Here is a 15,373-nt window from a genome sequence, read left to right on the forward strand (position 1 = left end):
TCCTAAAGGAACCATGATAAATTCTATGCAACATGATAAACAATGTAGATCTATTTTTGAGGCACCCAAAAGCAAATGGGTACCTAAAGATCATCCTTTCTTGTAAAGACATAAAACATCATAAGCTGGGAGCAAGAAATAATATCCTGCTCTTTGGATTCTCAATATTCATGACCCGAGATCCAAAAAGAACTCGCGATGCTTTCTAGCCTAAATAATAGAAGAGGATTAGAAAATTAAAATTCCAAATGCGATATAGATACAATCCTATTTGATCTCTCAGAATTGGAAACCCATGATTCTCACTTCACATATCCTCTAGATTTTCGAACCCATTGATTTCATCCGTTCGTTACTTTCGAATCCAACTATATCATGAACTTACTAAGTTTGTCATGAACTTGCAAGGCTTACCAACTTGAACAATCTGTCACAAATATGTGCATGACATTTAGAGTATGCACGTCACAAGATCTATCTTGATCATGCAAAATTTCTTATCTTACAATGAAAATTTTTACGTAATTACGTAAGTAAAGTTGATTGCTCTAAATGAAAATTCTTCTCAAGTCAAAAAAACATTCAAATCAGATCACACTACAGTCAGAACAAGTGCTCACCGCTTGCAGGCGATGGCACCGCCCCAGCTGGAGGTAGCACCTCCGGCTGTCACGTGTTGCAAGCGGTTGCACCGCTGGCTGGGGCGGTGCAACCGCCCGCAATTCTGCCTCATTTTAACCCGAGCTAGGGTCGGCGATGGAACCAACCCCAACTCACTCCCTTCCCCTCTTTACTCTTCCAAAGCTTCGCCACCTCCATTTCATCCCTCGTAGCATCCCAAATACTCCTCATTTTGAAGCAAAAGATCAACAATCTCTCCTTCTATTGAAGATCCCACTAAGGTATTCTCTAAGAACCTCTTAAATTTTGTTTTTGATTCATTTACTCATGCTCATTACTATCCTCTTAAATAGCAGTAGTTATGGGGTCTAGAAGATCCTCAAGGGACAAAGGGAAAAGGAGATTAGTGGAAGATTTTGATCTTACCCTTTTCGATTCAAAATATCATGCTGAAAAGTTTTCCTCTTTCGAACTTAGGAGTGTCAATAAGGGAAAACATGTAGATTTAAATAAACTAAGAGACTTAGAGACAATCTAATGGTTTGCAAACTTAGATCTACTCCCTATTTTACAAATTAGTGAACTCATCTATCCAAGACTTGTTAGATTGTTTTACAACAATATACAAGTAGATGAAGAAGAAAAAATATCTTACTTCGCAGTTTTATATGTTGATATCTTACAATATGATGAATTGCTACTATCATTCAAACTTGTAATGTAAAATTTGAAAATGAATGTCAAACCTTGATATCATCTTCAGAGAGATACATCATGATGGGAATCATGATGGGAGTATTGATAAGTTTAAATGATTTTAACTTATCAATATGTCTCTTGAATTCAAAGGTTTTGAATTCAAAAATGACTTATCTCAAGTATGGCATATAGACAAGGTGAGTTAAGGTTAACTCCATTATCAATTGATTGTCATCATCAAAAAGGGGGAGATTGTTGAATCTCGAATTTTGATGATGAAGTCAATTGTCATTTGTTATCTAATCTATATGTTGAGATAAGTGTGCAGGATTAATTACGATGAAAGTAAGATATGCAGCAGGAGTTGCGCCGGAGTCAAGACAATGATCATGTTGGGAGTTCGAGAGTTCGACGGAAGTTCGGACAGTCATCGGAGGTTCTGCGGGAACAAATCCGAGAAGTCCATAAGCTTGCCAAAGAAGCTCGTCGGAACTCGCCAAGTGGATCGTCGCAAGTCCAGGAGTTTGCCGGAAGTCCGCAGGAGCATCACCGAGGGTTCATTGGATGATCGACGGAGGTTCGCCGGAAACTCGTCGGAAGAAGTGATTGAAGCACCGGAGCAAGCTGCAGTAAATGTCTTAGGAAATATCGTAGTTAGCACAATGATTAAGTTGGAAATGGGAGGTGATCTCATTAACTTAATCTTGGGGCAATTGGGCCCCTGAAAAACCCAAATTGGGCTGAATGGATCAACCCATTCGGACCCTGATTTCTGCCAGGCGGTTGAACCACCCAAGCCAGGAGGTGGCACCGCCTGGGCTCAGTCTCCTAGCGAGAATGGGCGGTGCAACCGCCCCAGCCAAGATGTGGCATCGCCTGGGCTCAGTCTCCGAGCTCTGGCTGAGCGGTGCAACCGCCTCAATCAAGCGGTGGCACCGCCTGAGCTCGGTCTTCGAGCTCTGGCAGGAGGTGCAACCGCTCCTGACATGAGGTGGCACCGCCCAGAGGCTCAGTCTTCGAGCTCTGCCAGGCGATGCAACCGCCTCAGTCAGGCGGTGCAATCGCCAGATCCCGGAATTCCAGGAATTGACAGTTTTGAGCTCCAAATTCAAAGTGGGTTAGGGCCTATAAATACCCCACCCTTTTAGGGCCTATAAATACCCCACCCTTTCAGCACTGAAAGGGCACTCAAAACACACCAAAATCCTGATCTTATTTTGTGATTTTTAGAGTTTAAAATGGTTGTAAAAGCCAAAAGTTCTTCTCCCTCTTTTCTTCCAAGTTCTGAGCTTTAAAAAGAGGAGAGAAAATTCTGTAAGGGTTATCTCCTAAGCCCGTCAAAAGGAGTGAAACTATAAAAGGGTGGTTGGCCTTCGCCTATTGAAGGAAGGCCTCTAGTTGATGTCGGTGACCTCGTCGGTGGAGGAAGCCAAAAGTGGAGTAGGCCAAGATTGACCGGACCACTCTAAATCTATGTTTGCATTTATTTTGAGCATATTATCTTTACTGCAAACCTCCTCAAAAGCTTACTGCTTTCTGCGTATATACGATCAGGTTTCAAACTTTACACTTTCCGAATCGGCGTTTAGATGTAAATCAGTTTTATCGTACGATCATCATCTTTCAGTTTGCATTTACGTTTTGATTTCTGTCATAACTGTAAATTGCCTTTATATCCTTGCTTTAACTGTATCTCTCTTAATCAAGTGATTTACGAATCAGCATTTAGATGTAAATCAGTTTTTTCGTACGAATATCATATTTCAGTTTGCGCCCACTATCTGATTTGAATCATAACTGCAAACTGCATTTATATCTTTGCTGCATCTCGCTTAATCAAAAGTTAAAGTGATTTACGAATCGGCTTTCTTACCGAAATCACTTTTATCGAACGAACGCAGTTTTTATTTTAATCGTAGAAGGTTTTCCGCTGCACTAATTCAACCCCCCCCCCCCTCTTAGTGCTCTTGATCCTAACAAAATGTCCTTCTCAAAATGATGAGTGATGGTGGGCAACTAACCAATATTAATAGAAAGTAGAACAATAATATAATTAATAATAAAAATTATAAATAAAAAAATATTTTATTATTATTTTTATTATGTATAGTAAACATCTAAAAGGTAGAAATATAACCACAAGTCAAAATTGCACGTGGAGGCTTACAATTTTTTACCATTTATAATTATATTTTAAGATATTTATCGATAAATAGACTTAAATATCTTTATATATATATATATATATATATATATATATATATATATATATATATATATATATATATATATATATATATATATATATATATATATATATATATATTTCTAATTATGAGTGAAGACCAATATCGAATGACATCAAATAAACATAAATGTTCTTCTCATAATCGTGAGTGACAATGGGCAACTAACCAATATCGATAGCATCGAATGCACGAAGTGATAGGAAGTAAGTCAATATAACTAGATTCCGATGAATATAATAAAGAGGTGTGAGAACAATAATATAATTAATTATAAAAATTATAAAAATAATAAAAATAAATATTTTATTATTATTTTTATTATATATAGCAAACATCGAAAGGTACAAATATAACCACAAGTCAAAATTTTGGTTATGAGTGAAGAACATCGTCGAAATATATTAAATAAATATAAATGTCCTTCTCAAAATGAGTGACGATGGGCAACTAACCAATATTAATAGGAAGTAAAGTCAATATAACTATATTATGATATATAATAAAGAGGTGTGAGAACAATAATATAATTAATAATATAAATTATAAATAATAAAAATAATATTTTATTATTATTTTTATTATGTATAGTAAACATCTAAAAGGTACAAATATAACCAAAAGTCAAAATTGCACGTGGAGGCTTATAATTTTTTACCATTTATAATTATATTTTAAGATATTTATTGATAAATAGACTTAAATATCTTTATATATATATATATATATATATATATATATATATATATATATATATATATATATATATATATATATATATATATATTTCTAATTATGAGTGAAGAACAATATCGAATGACATCAAATAAACATAAATGTCCTTCTCATAATCGTGAGTGACAATGGGCAACTAACCAATATCGATAGCATTGAATGCACGAAGTGATAGGAAGTAAGTCAATATAACTAGATTCCGATTAATATAATAAAGAGGTGTAAGAACAATAATATAATTAATTATAAAAATTATAAAATAATAAAAATAAAATATATTATTAATATTATTATTATTATATATAGCAAACATCGAAAGGTACAAATATAACCACAAGTCAAAATTGTGGTTATGAGTGAAGAACAACATCGAAAGACATTAAATAAATATAAATATCCTTTGAGTGACGATGGGCAACTAACCAATATTAATAGGGAGTAAAGTCAATATAACTATATTATGATTATAATAAAGAGGTGTAAGAACAATAATATAATTAATAATATAAATTATAAATAATAAAAATAATATTTTATTATTATTTTTATTATGTATAGCAAACATCTAAAAGGTACAAATATAACCACAAGTCAAAATTGCACGTGGAGACTTACAATTTTTTACCATTTATAATTATATTTTAAGATATTTATCGATAAATAGACTTATATATATATATATATATATATATATATATATATATTTCTAATTATGAGTGACGAAAAATATCGAATGACATCAAATAAACATAAATGTCATTCTCATAATCGTGAGTGACAATGGGCAACTAACCAATATCGATAGCATCGAATGCACGAAGTGATAGGAAGTAAGTCAATATAACTAGATTCCGATAAATATAATAAAGAGGTGTGAGAACAATAATATAATTAATTATAAAAATTATAAAAATAATAAAAAAATATTTTTTATTATTTTTATTATATATAGCAAACATCGAAAGGTACAAATATAACCACAAGTCAAAATTGTGGTTATGAGTGAAGAACAACATCGAAAGACAATAAATAAATATAAATGTCAATGACGATGGGCAACTAACCAATATTAATAGGGAGTAAAGTCAATATAACTATATTATGATTATAATAAAGAGGTCTGAGAACAATAATATAATTAATAATATAAATTATAAATAAAAAAATATTTTATTATTATTATTATTATGTATAGTAAATATCGAAAAGGTACAAATATAACCACAAGTCAAAATTGCACGCTTACAATTTTTTACCATTTATAATTATATTTTAAGATATTTATCGATAAATAGACTTAAATAGCTTTATAAATATATATATATATATATATATATATATATTTCTAATTATGAGTGAAGAAAAATATCGAATGACATCAAATAAACATAAATATCCTTCTCATAATCGTGAGTGACAATGGGCAACTAACCAATATCGATAGCATCGAATGTACGAAGTGATAGGATGTAAGTTAATATAACTAGATTCCGATGAATATAATAAAGAGTTATGAGAACAATAATATAATTAATTATAAAAATTATAAAAATAATAAAAATAAATATTTTTTTATTATTTTTATTATATATAGCAAATATCGAAAAATACAAATATAACCACAAGTCAAAATTATGGTTATGAGTGAAGAACAACATCGAAAAACATTAAATAAATATAAATGTCCTTCTCGTAGTGAGTGACGATGGGCAACTAACAAATATTAATAGGGAGTAAAGTCAATATAACTATATTATGATATATAATAAAGAGGTGTGAGAACAATAATATAATTAATAATACAAATTATAAATAATAATAAAAAATTATTATTATTATTATGTATAGTAAATATCTAAAAGGTATAAATATAACCACAAGTCAAAATTGCACGTGGAGGCTTACAATTTTTTTACCATTTATAATTATATTTTAAAATATTTATCGATAAATAAACTTAAATATCTTTAAATATATTTATTTATTTATTTCTAATTATGACTGAAGAATAAAAGATGTGCGAGGACAAGCACATGGTAAAGGAAGGCTTTTGCGTTTCCCCATCACCCCCATTGGCTCTATATAGCTTGCACTCTTCGTGGCTCTTGTTCTTTTGGCATAGCAGAGCCTGCAAAAATCCATCTTCCTCCTTGTGTTGCCCGCATACAGGTGCAGGGTGGTGGGGATCAAGAGAAGGCATAAGGGATGGAGCTGTGGAAGCTATTGCTTGCTTGGATGGGATTAGCGTTGATGCTGAGGACTGGAGAAGCTCAACTGAATCCCAACTTCTATCAGGTTTCATGCCCCAGTGTGGAGTCGATTGTTAGGCAGGCTGTTCAGAAGAAGCTGAGTCAGACGATCGTCACGGTGCCGGCGACCCTCCGTCTCTTCTTCCATGATTGTTTCGTTGAGGTAAGCTTCCAACCCTTTCATCAAGCTCATTGAAGCATGCTGTAGAGTTTCTCATTTGAGGTGCTCGAGAGTTAAGATCTGCAACATTACCCAAAAGAAGAACATTTGGAGGAGGGGCGCTTGAAATTTCATACAATCAAATTGGCATAGAACCGATAGTGAATAGATCTTATGTTATATTTCTTGCCTGAATCTAGTAGCTGGATTTGTCTTCTCAAAAGACAGAGTCAGCTCCAAGAGTTGTACTGCAAGTTGCTTCAATGTTCCATTTATGGGCTTTCTGCTCCCGATGATAAGAAGATGTACGCTGATATGGCTTGCAGGGTTGCGACGCGTCGGTCATTATAGCCTCACCCAGAGGCGACGCCGAGAAGGACGCGCCCGACAACCTCTCGCTCGCCGGCGACGGGTTCGACACCGTCATCAAGGCCAAGCAGGCGGTGGAAGCGCAATGCCCGGGTGTTGTATCCTGTGCTGATATCCTCGCCATTGCCGCCAGAGACGTCGTCGTCCTCGTAAGTATTCCGACCGATCTATATCTTTGCGCCGATCTTGACATGGATGAGTTCTGATGGAACCTTGTGGACCAGTCCGGCGGTCCGACCTTCGCCGTGGAGCTGGGTAGGCGCGACGGGGTCACGTCGCGAGCTGATCGAGTAACCGGCAACCTCCCTGGCCCCGAATTCAGCGTCGACCTCCTCTCCTCCATGTTCCGCAAGAACAACCTCAGCACGAGAGACATGATCGCCCTCTCCGGTGCTCACACCGTCGGCTTCTCCCACTGCAGCCGCTTCGCGGACCGCCTCTACTCCTTCAACTCCACATCACCCGTCGACCCGTCGCTGAACCCAGCGTACGCCAAAGCGCTGATGCAGGTCTGCCCGCGCAACGTCGACCCGACCATCGCCATCAACATGGACCTCAATACTCCCATCACCTTCGACAACGTGTACTACAAGAACTTACTGAACGGGGAAGGCCTCTTCACCTCCGACCAGGTGCTGTTCACCGACCAGCGATCGAGGCCGGTCGTGAAGGAGTTTGCGGCGGACCAGAACAGCTTCTTCAAGGCCTTCGCCAGCTCGATGATCAGGCTGGGGAGGCTCGGGGTGAAGACGGGATCGCAAGGAGAGATCAGGAGGGACTGCACGGCCTTCAACTGACGGCAATTCGCCGCACAGCACCAGCCGATGAGGCCAAATTGGATCTGAACTTGTCAATACATTTTTGTCACAGCTGCTGCTTGGAATCTGCAATAGGCAGCAACAACAGAGAATTAGATGATTACATTCATGTCGTCGTTTCTAATCGAATATAGTCGATCACATTATGTCGATTGTTAGATTCTGCAGTGGTGTTTGTGGAGCGCTTAAATGTAAAGCAAGGCTTACACTGGAAGGTACACAGAACAAAAGATAACACAAGCAACAAAAAGACTGCTTAAAGCTAAGATATAATAATCAGAGGTGCAAATAGTAAGTAGATCATACCTGATCGCTTCCCTACGATTTTTCTGGACAATCATTATCAAATCTATGGAAATCTAAATCAAGCACATATACTGAAACTGCTTAGTTGATAATCTCGTCCAAATCAGCAGAATGTTCATTTATGAACTCTTCCATTCTTCTTGGGAGTACTCTGCTACACCTCATTCCTAGATTCATCTAATGTATCCTGCTCAGTAGAATCACCACAAACCACATGCTTTATATTTTCTTTATCTTTGCTTGGCTTCTGTCTCTTTCTTGAATTTTCTCTCTTCATTTATAGCTATGGTAGAAGAAAGTAACTCTTCCAACTGGTTATGGATTACCGACTTGGCCTCTCAATCAACATAGCTTTGTCTATCCATGTATGATATATCACTGCAAAATTTTTTGTTTTCTGTAGTACTCATTCTTGATTTCAAGATGTCCCCAGAAACCCCATTGAGAAATAGCTACTTCAGAAGCACCAATGTGTTCATCAAAGACACTTCCATTGTCATTCCCAAGGTCATCACTGATGCCTCTTCCCTCTCTTTGCAGGCAAAACTGTCACCAGAAGCGGCATTGCGAACTACAGATGCCTAACGTTCCTCTTCAAGGCATTATTCCCCTGCGAAAAGTCTCTGCTGTTTTTAGCAGCGACTTGTGCCTCTACATGCACTCTTCTTACTTTCTCATGAGTTTGACGGACAACATTTGCAGCAGCAGTGCTGATTTAGAAAAGGAAGTTTGGTCATATACAAACTCAGATTGGTCCATGGTGAAATCCAGCATCTCTCATGCCCATCAAATTGGAGTTGTCTTTTTTCCGAGACCATGCATAGAATTATGGCCAAAGTTCTGACGGAACATTCTTTCCGCGATCTTTTGGCCCAAAAGGGCTCACCTTTATTGCATCGAATTCCATAAACTGCTCCTTCCCCTGTTAGATTTCACCACTATGCATTCTTCGACAGCCGAAGCACAAACTCTCCTTCACTCCGAACAAAAGGCATACAACCACCGACAGAATATAAACTCCAAAACACTGAATGCGACGGGATGAAGCCAAAAATTTGTCAAAGTAAGAATTGCTGTGCCCATTTTTTGTGACGGAAAGGAAATTGATGAACTCCAAACCACTGACACGGCAAATAATTGGGAATCTTCCAAGCCGAACAATCCTCATACTTCGACTAGCTTCCATAATTCAAGACAGCAGACAGTTAGAAAATGGAAACCTTGTTGAGAAAAAGGCCGGAATCAAAGAGAAAAAAAACTTCAATGAAGTGTTCCGGAAGTGAGGCAGAGCGATCACTTGGAGTGTTTCGGCTCTCCCAGAATGGAACACTGAAACCTGTTAGTGTAACAACTTTAAGCCGTGGCCTCGGGACCGACGCGGTTTGGTTCGGGTCTGGATGAGGGGCATCTTCTTGGGACCCTCCTCCCGACTACTGAGGTGGCCGATCACAGTATTCCGATTGGGACAAGGTCGTCGTTTCTGTCGAGAGAGAACTCCCACCTGCGCCTTTGGTGGACGACCTTCGCCCTCGCACCTGCACCAAGGTCGAGTCGGGGAGCTCGACCCGACCCCTCCGATGATCAAGTTAGTTGATAGCCTTAGGGGGATTTTTTTGTTGTCTCCGTTCACTCTTCCTTTTTCCCGGAGCGCAAGGGTTTTTATAGCAAGGATTATCGTTGTTTGATGTGCCTGCCCGCAAGGAGCAGGATTGTACTTCTGGTGGCGTCTGACATTGCCGTTGGTATGGCGTGGGGGATCGAGCCTGAGTAGGGTGTTAATGTGCCTTGGTAGGCATTCCGGTCCGCTTTGACCGGGTACCTTATCAGGTCAACAGAGGCGTGAGGCGTCATTTGGGGCAACTGATTTCACGCGAGTCTTATAGCAATTATTACCCTCATCAAAACCCTAGATGGTTCCACCTCTTGCACCCCGCGACAAATATGGATTGAAAGGACCGAGAATGGCGGAGAAGAGATCGAGACATCACCGATTTGGCGAGCTTCCATCATTTCACGATCGTTTGAATCCGTAGGTTGCTATGAGCATAAAACCACCCTTTAATTTCAGTAGATTTGTATTGGCAATTTTTTTTACCACTTATAATTATATTATAATAATTTTTAAGATATTTATCAATATATATATATATATATATATATATATTTCTAATGACCAGTGAAAGACAACATCCAACAATATCAAATGAACATAAATATCCTTCTCATAATGATGGGCAACTAGTCAATATCGTTGGATAATTCTGATAGAATTTGAAGGGAAATCCTTAGACATTTATTAAGAGCTTGTAAAGTATGTTTGTAATTTGCATTGTGTATGAAGTGTTTTCGAAAATGTTTACTTGTGGATCTCGAGTGATGTGTTTTTTCTAACCCATTTTCTTTTTTATAAATCCTAATGGACCATAGGAGGCTTCGGAGAGACCTTTGTGGACAGACACGCAAGAGTACCGCACGACTTAGGCAAAACCATCTAAATCCATGATAAAATAGCATCAAATACACGAAGTGATAGAGAGTAAAATCAATATAACTAGATTCTGATAAATATAATAAAGAGGCGTGAGAACAATAATATAATTAATAATAAAAATAATAAAATGATATTTTATTATTATTTTTATTATGTATAGCAAACATCTAAAGGTACAAACATAACCACATGTCAAAATTGCACGTGGAGGCTTACAATTTTTTAAATTATTTTTCCCTTATTCAAATTCCAACTAAAGTTATCAAACTCCCAAGTGTACACTACACATCAATGATATATAGTTGGCTGATAATGGAAATTAGCTGACTTGTGAACTCAAGACAAACTCGACTCGACATCCTGGAAAGAAGGCCTCATCCTCTACCTTGCTCCCTTTGGTCATCTCTTAGATTGACATCAAAGACAAATCCATTTTGTATTCATAAAATCCGATTTTTCGACCAACATATGAAACACACGCATGCAAGATATATAAAAGGAGTATCGAATCATGTAAATCTTATATATATATATATATATATATATATATTGATTAGTAATATATGAGACTTTTCTTTTCGTTTCCATGGATTCTCTCCTTAATATTTTCATTATTTTCGTTGTGTACAATCAAAACTTACATTAGTCATCAAATACACTGTACCTAAATACGAGAGAAAGGATAAAAAAGGAAAAGAAGACGACCGATCTCACAGTCACATAGGCCATTTCCAAACGCGAAACTAGGAAGACATATTACAATCCAAGTCAAACTTGGTCTTTTACCAAACAAAAAGTCAAAATCAAGGCTGGCAGACAAATCCTCTCTAGTCTTTAAAATCTGGTCTTAGAAGTTGCAATTCGATGCGTAACGAGGTGTCTTTCTTAACTGTTATCACAGTGCCGGGTCAATATATACATTCTCCATTTCTACGTTGCCTGTTTCTGCGACACAGTTTGCATGCTTATCATCTTCGCCCCGCACTGCAGGATTCTCACCTCAAAACTTCCCATTCTACAACTATCATGGAAGTTGCACGAGGAAGACTTAATGTTGTCGTAGCGTATGCGTTCCTCGTACGTTGTATTGCTACAGCGAATGCATGACGTCGCATCTCCGTGGTTTTGGAAGTCTATATATTGGCTTTGCACTTTGGAACCTTTCACTGCAACGAACCGAGATCTCCAAACTAATGGCTTGGGGTTGGATAGTGGGCTCAACAAGCCTCTCGATGGCTTACCCTGAAATCCTCATCTCCGTGGCTTTCTTACTTTCCTTCTTCTTCTTCTTCTCCTCCTACCGCTTGCGGAGGCATAAGCTTCCGTTGAATTTGCCTGTTGTCGGCATGGTTCCAGATTTATTCTCTCATATCAGCCGGGTCCATGATTATGCGGCCGAGTTCCTGGCCGCGGCCAACTGGACCTTCGTGTTCAAAGGTCCGTGGTTGTCGGGCATGGACATGACGATCACATGCGACCCGGATAACGTGAACTATGTCTTCGTTACGAGGTCGTCCAACTATCCCAAGGGCGAGGAGTTCGCCGAGATCTTCGACATCTTCGGCGACAGCTTGCTCAACAGCGATGGCGAGGCATGGAGGAGCCAGAGGAAGATGATCCACAGCTTGATGAGCAACAGGAGGTTCCGCTCTTACGAGCTCAAGGCTAGCCGTGACAAGGTGGAGAAGCGGCTCATTCCTCTTCTGCAGGGCGTGGCGGAGCAGAACAAGGTGGTGGACTTGCAGGACGTGTTCTTGCGGCTGACCTTCGATACTGCTTGCTCCTTGATCCTCGGCGTGGATCCCGGATGCCTCGCCGACGACTTCCCGGATGTGCCATTCGCCAAGGCCTTGGGAGACGCCGAGGAGGTGATCTTTCTGCGGCACATCGTTCCCAAGTTCTGGTGGAAGGCGCTGCGGTGGCTAGGAGTCGGTGAAGAGAAGAAGCTGGCGATGGCGCACAGGGTGATGGACGATTTCGCGACAAGCACGATCACGAGGAGGAAAGAGAGCATCAGCAAAGAGATCAGGTCCCGCGAAGACGGCGAAGACGATGAGGAAGCAGCAGCCGACCTGTTAACTGTTTACATGCATCAGCCGACCGTGCGAGAGAAGAACGCACTCGAGTTCGACAAGTTCATCAAGAACAATGCACTGAACCTACTGCTTGCGGGGAGAGACACCACCGCGGCCACGCTCACGTGGTTCTTTTGGCTGCTCTCCATGCACCCACACGCGGAGCACGAGATCCTCGAGGAGCTGAAACGACACTGGCCCGCGGCACCGGACGAAACCCCGAACCCTAACACGCCGTTCGACAGGGACGGGCTTGGGAAGCTCGTGTACTTGCACGCGGCCCTGTGCGAGTGTTTGAGGCTCTACCCACCCATCCACGCTCAAAGCAGGGAAGTGGCGAAGCCGGACGTGCTCCCCAGCGGCGAGAAGGTGCGTCCCGGAACGCTGCTCGTCTTCCATGCGTACTCCATGGGAAGAATGGAGGGACTATGGGGGAAGGACTGCATGGAGTTCAAGCCCGAGCGATGGATCACGGAGAGTGGAGACCTGAAGCACGAACCTGCCCACAAGTTCTTCGCCTTCAGCTGTGGCTCCAGGATCTGTCAGGGCAAGGATATGGCTTTCATTCATATGAAGACTGTGGCGGCCGCCATGCTCCGTAACTTTCGCTTTGAGGTGGTGGAAGGACATGTGGTGGAACCGAAGCTTTCCATCATACTCCACATGAAGAATGGTCTGATGGTGAAGGTGTGTAAGAGGGAAAGGAGCGCTGTTACTGTATGAAGATTAGAATTGTGGCACTTAATTTCGTTGGTTGCTAATATATTACGTTTATTGAGACTATTTGCGGTCAACAATATGTCCTCTCACATGGCTAATTAGAGCGTTGACCGAAGTCATAATCGGTTCCCCATGTTGGTGCACTGCCGCACAGCAGACGTCTTCCACACGTACCTTACCGACCTCGTTATTGGAAACACAGTGGGATCCGCAACTGGGCCCCACCGAAGTATTGCTAATCAGTGCGATGCATTAGTATTGCTGCATCAAATGTTAGCGAGTCGTACGCGTTTCTTGTCTATTCTTTATTCCACCGGTTTCTCTCGCGTCTCCCTCACTCCTACTCTGCCGCCGCACTTTACTCATTCTGCGTTGTCATCGCCAGCGATCATCCGGTGGCCGTTCGTCGGAAGAAGAAACAAGAGAGAGGGGAGATTGTTGCTCTATGGCGGATTGGGCGCCGGTGGTAGTTGGGGTGGTGCTATTCGTGCTGCTGTCGCCGGGGCTCGTCCTGGAGGCGCCCGGCACGCACCGGGCGGTGGACTTCGGCAGCATGCGAACCAACGGAAAGGCCGTCGTCCTCCACACACTCGTCTTCTTCGCCCTCTACTCCGTCATCATCGTCGCCCTCCGCCTCCATATCTACACCGGCTGAATCGACGCATCCGGCCGTCCTCTCGTTGTTTCTTGTGCTCGCTCTAGGGTTTCCAGGTCCTCTCACAACTCAAGTTACTGCTTTATGTAGTCTATCCCTCAAGATTAGAAGGGAATCGAAGTGGTGTTGCTTCGCTTTACTATGCTCCAAAACCTAATCTAGTTGGAATTTGCAAGGGGATTTCGATGCTTTGCTTACATTTGCTGCAAAATATTCTTTTTCTTGTGTCTGTGTCATCTTGATCTGATCTACAGCCATATAATATGGGTGCTCAGAACCCTAGAATTTTAAGAGCTCTCTTCCCTTTGGGTGGAGTTGTTCTGATAGCCACCACACCTCTTTCATTGATGCACACATACTGCTCTGTATCAAGGATTGCAAATTACAGAGTGAGAGGACAAAGTATGAGCGATTTATTATCAGTTACAGATGCAACATTTGGTGGTGTCTCCCTTAAGAAACACACATGTCAGACGAAAACAATAACATTCTCTGTGTATCAATCGTTCGGGTAAATGCCAAAGAGAGCACCGCCAAGCCGGTGGTGGAAAGCTCCAGGGATGGAGGAGAAGGAAATCAGCTCTCCATCTTTTGATCAAGCTGCGTGGATGTGTATGCCGATGGCAATGACCAAGATGGTTAGCAAGCAAAAGAAGAGGATGCTGTGAACAAGAATCGAGATGCCGCTGGTACTCATGTTCCCAAACTCCACCACTCGAGACCTTGCGGGCAGCTGGAACAGGAGGCCCGGAGACAGCAGGATGAAGAGGATCACTGCGACGATCACCGGCCCCCAGTCGGTGGACATCTTCCCTTCTCTTGGTCTGCCTGCGACACTCGGATGATTGGATCGATCAGCTGCAGATGGAGCTTATAACATGTGTTGTGGAAATGGTGGCGGAGAGGGGGAAGGAATTCATGGCATGCTTAAGGACTAAGAAATGGCTGGGGAGAAGCAAAAGGGAAGGAAGATGTAATGGAAGAGCATGCTTTTGAGATCATGCCAACCCTGCACTTTACCTACTGCTTTAGGCCTGAGAGGAGAGGAAGAGATCTGGAGACTTGGAAGGCAGGTCAGTTTCTTCACAAGAAAACATGGGTTAGTGATTCCTAGCTTGGCTCTGCTTCTATCATGCACAGGAATGAATTATGCTCATAAGTAGATTGATGGAGTCACTCTCAAGGGAGATGTTGGGATTATCTTATCATGTAGCAACAGGTTGGCATGA

At 40.7% G+C, this 15,373-nt stretch overlaps 3 protein-coding genes across 3 annotated transcripts; 2 read left to right on the plus strand and 1 right to left on the minus strand.

The window, feature by feature from the left end:
- Window positions 1–6,366: 6,366 nt before the first annotated feature.
- Window positions 6,367–8,047, plus strand: LOC103974789 (peroxidase 51-like). Its single transcript, XM_009389675.3, has 3 exons — window positions 6,367–6,713; window positions 7,037–7,228; window positions 7,304–8,047. Exons 1-3 carry the CDS (start codon window positions 6,507–6,509, stop codon window positions 7,874–7,876), a joined length of 972 nt encoding a protein of 323 aa, XP_009387950.2. The 5' UTR covers window positions 6,367–6,506; the 3' UTR covers window positions 7,877–8,047.
- Window positions 8,048–11,797: 3,750 nt separating this feature from the next.
- Window positions 11,798–13,492, plus strand: LOC135611609 (noroxomaritidine synthase 2-like). Its single transcript, XM_065107243.1, has one exon. The coding sequence runs from the start codon at window positions 11,798–11,800 to the stop codon at window positions 13,490–13,492; it is 1,695 nt and encodes a 564-aa protein (XP_064963315.1).
- A 1,042-nt stretch (window positions 13,493–14,534) lies between these two features.
- On the minus strand, window positions 14,535–15,158 carry LOC135612995 (uncharacterized). The gene has a single exon (XM_065109862.1). The coding sequence runs from the start codon at window positions 14,950–14,952 to the stop codon at window positions 14,740–14,742; it is 213 nt and encodes a 70-aa protein (XP_064965934.1). The 5' UTR covers window positions 14,953–15,158; the 3' UTR covers window positions 14,535–14,739.
- Between the last annotated feature and the right edge of the window lie 215 nt (window positions 15,159–15,373).

Source organism: Musa acuminata, chromosome BXJ2-5, assembly GCF_036884655.1.
Source record: "Musa acuminata AAA Group cultivar baxijiao chromosome BXJ2-5, Cavendish_Baxijiao_AAA, whole genome shotgun sequence".
Classification (NCBI taxonomy): domain Eukaryota; kingdom Viridiplantae; phylum Streptophyta; class Magnoliopsida; order Zingiberales; family Musaceae; genus Musa; species Musa acuminata.

Coding starts and splice junctions, on each gene's coding strand:
- LOC103974789 (XM_009389675.3), top strand. CDS start 6,507: ATGGAGCTGTGGAAGCTATTGCTTGCTTGGATGGGATTAGCGTTGATG. Junction 6,714..7,036: donor TCCATGATTGTTTCGTTGAG/GTAAGCTTCCAA, acceptor TATGGCTTGCAG/GGTTGCGACGCGTCGGTCAT. Junction 7,229..7,303: donor CCAGAGACGTCGTCGTCCTC/GTAAGTATTCCG, acceptor CTTGTGGACCAG/TCCGGCGGTCCGACCTTCGC.
- LOC135611609 (XM_065107243.1), top strand. CDS start 11,798: ATGACGTCGCATCTCCGTGGTTTTGGAAGTCTATATATTGGCTTTGCA.
- LOC135612995 (XM_065109862.1), bottom strand. CDS start 14,952: ATGTCCACCGACTGGGGGCCGGTGATCGTCGCAGTGATCCTCTTCATC.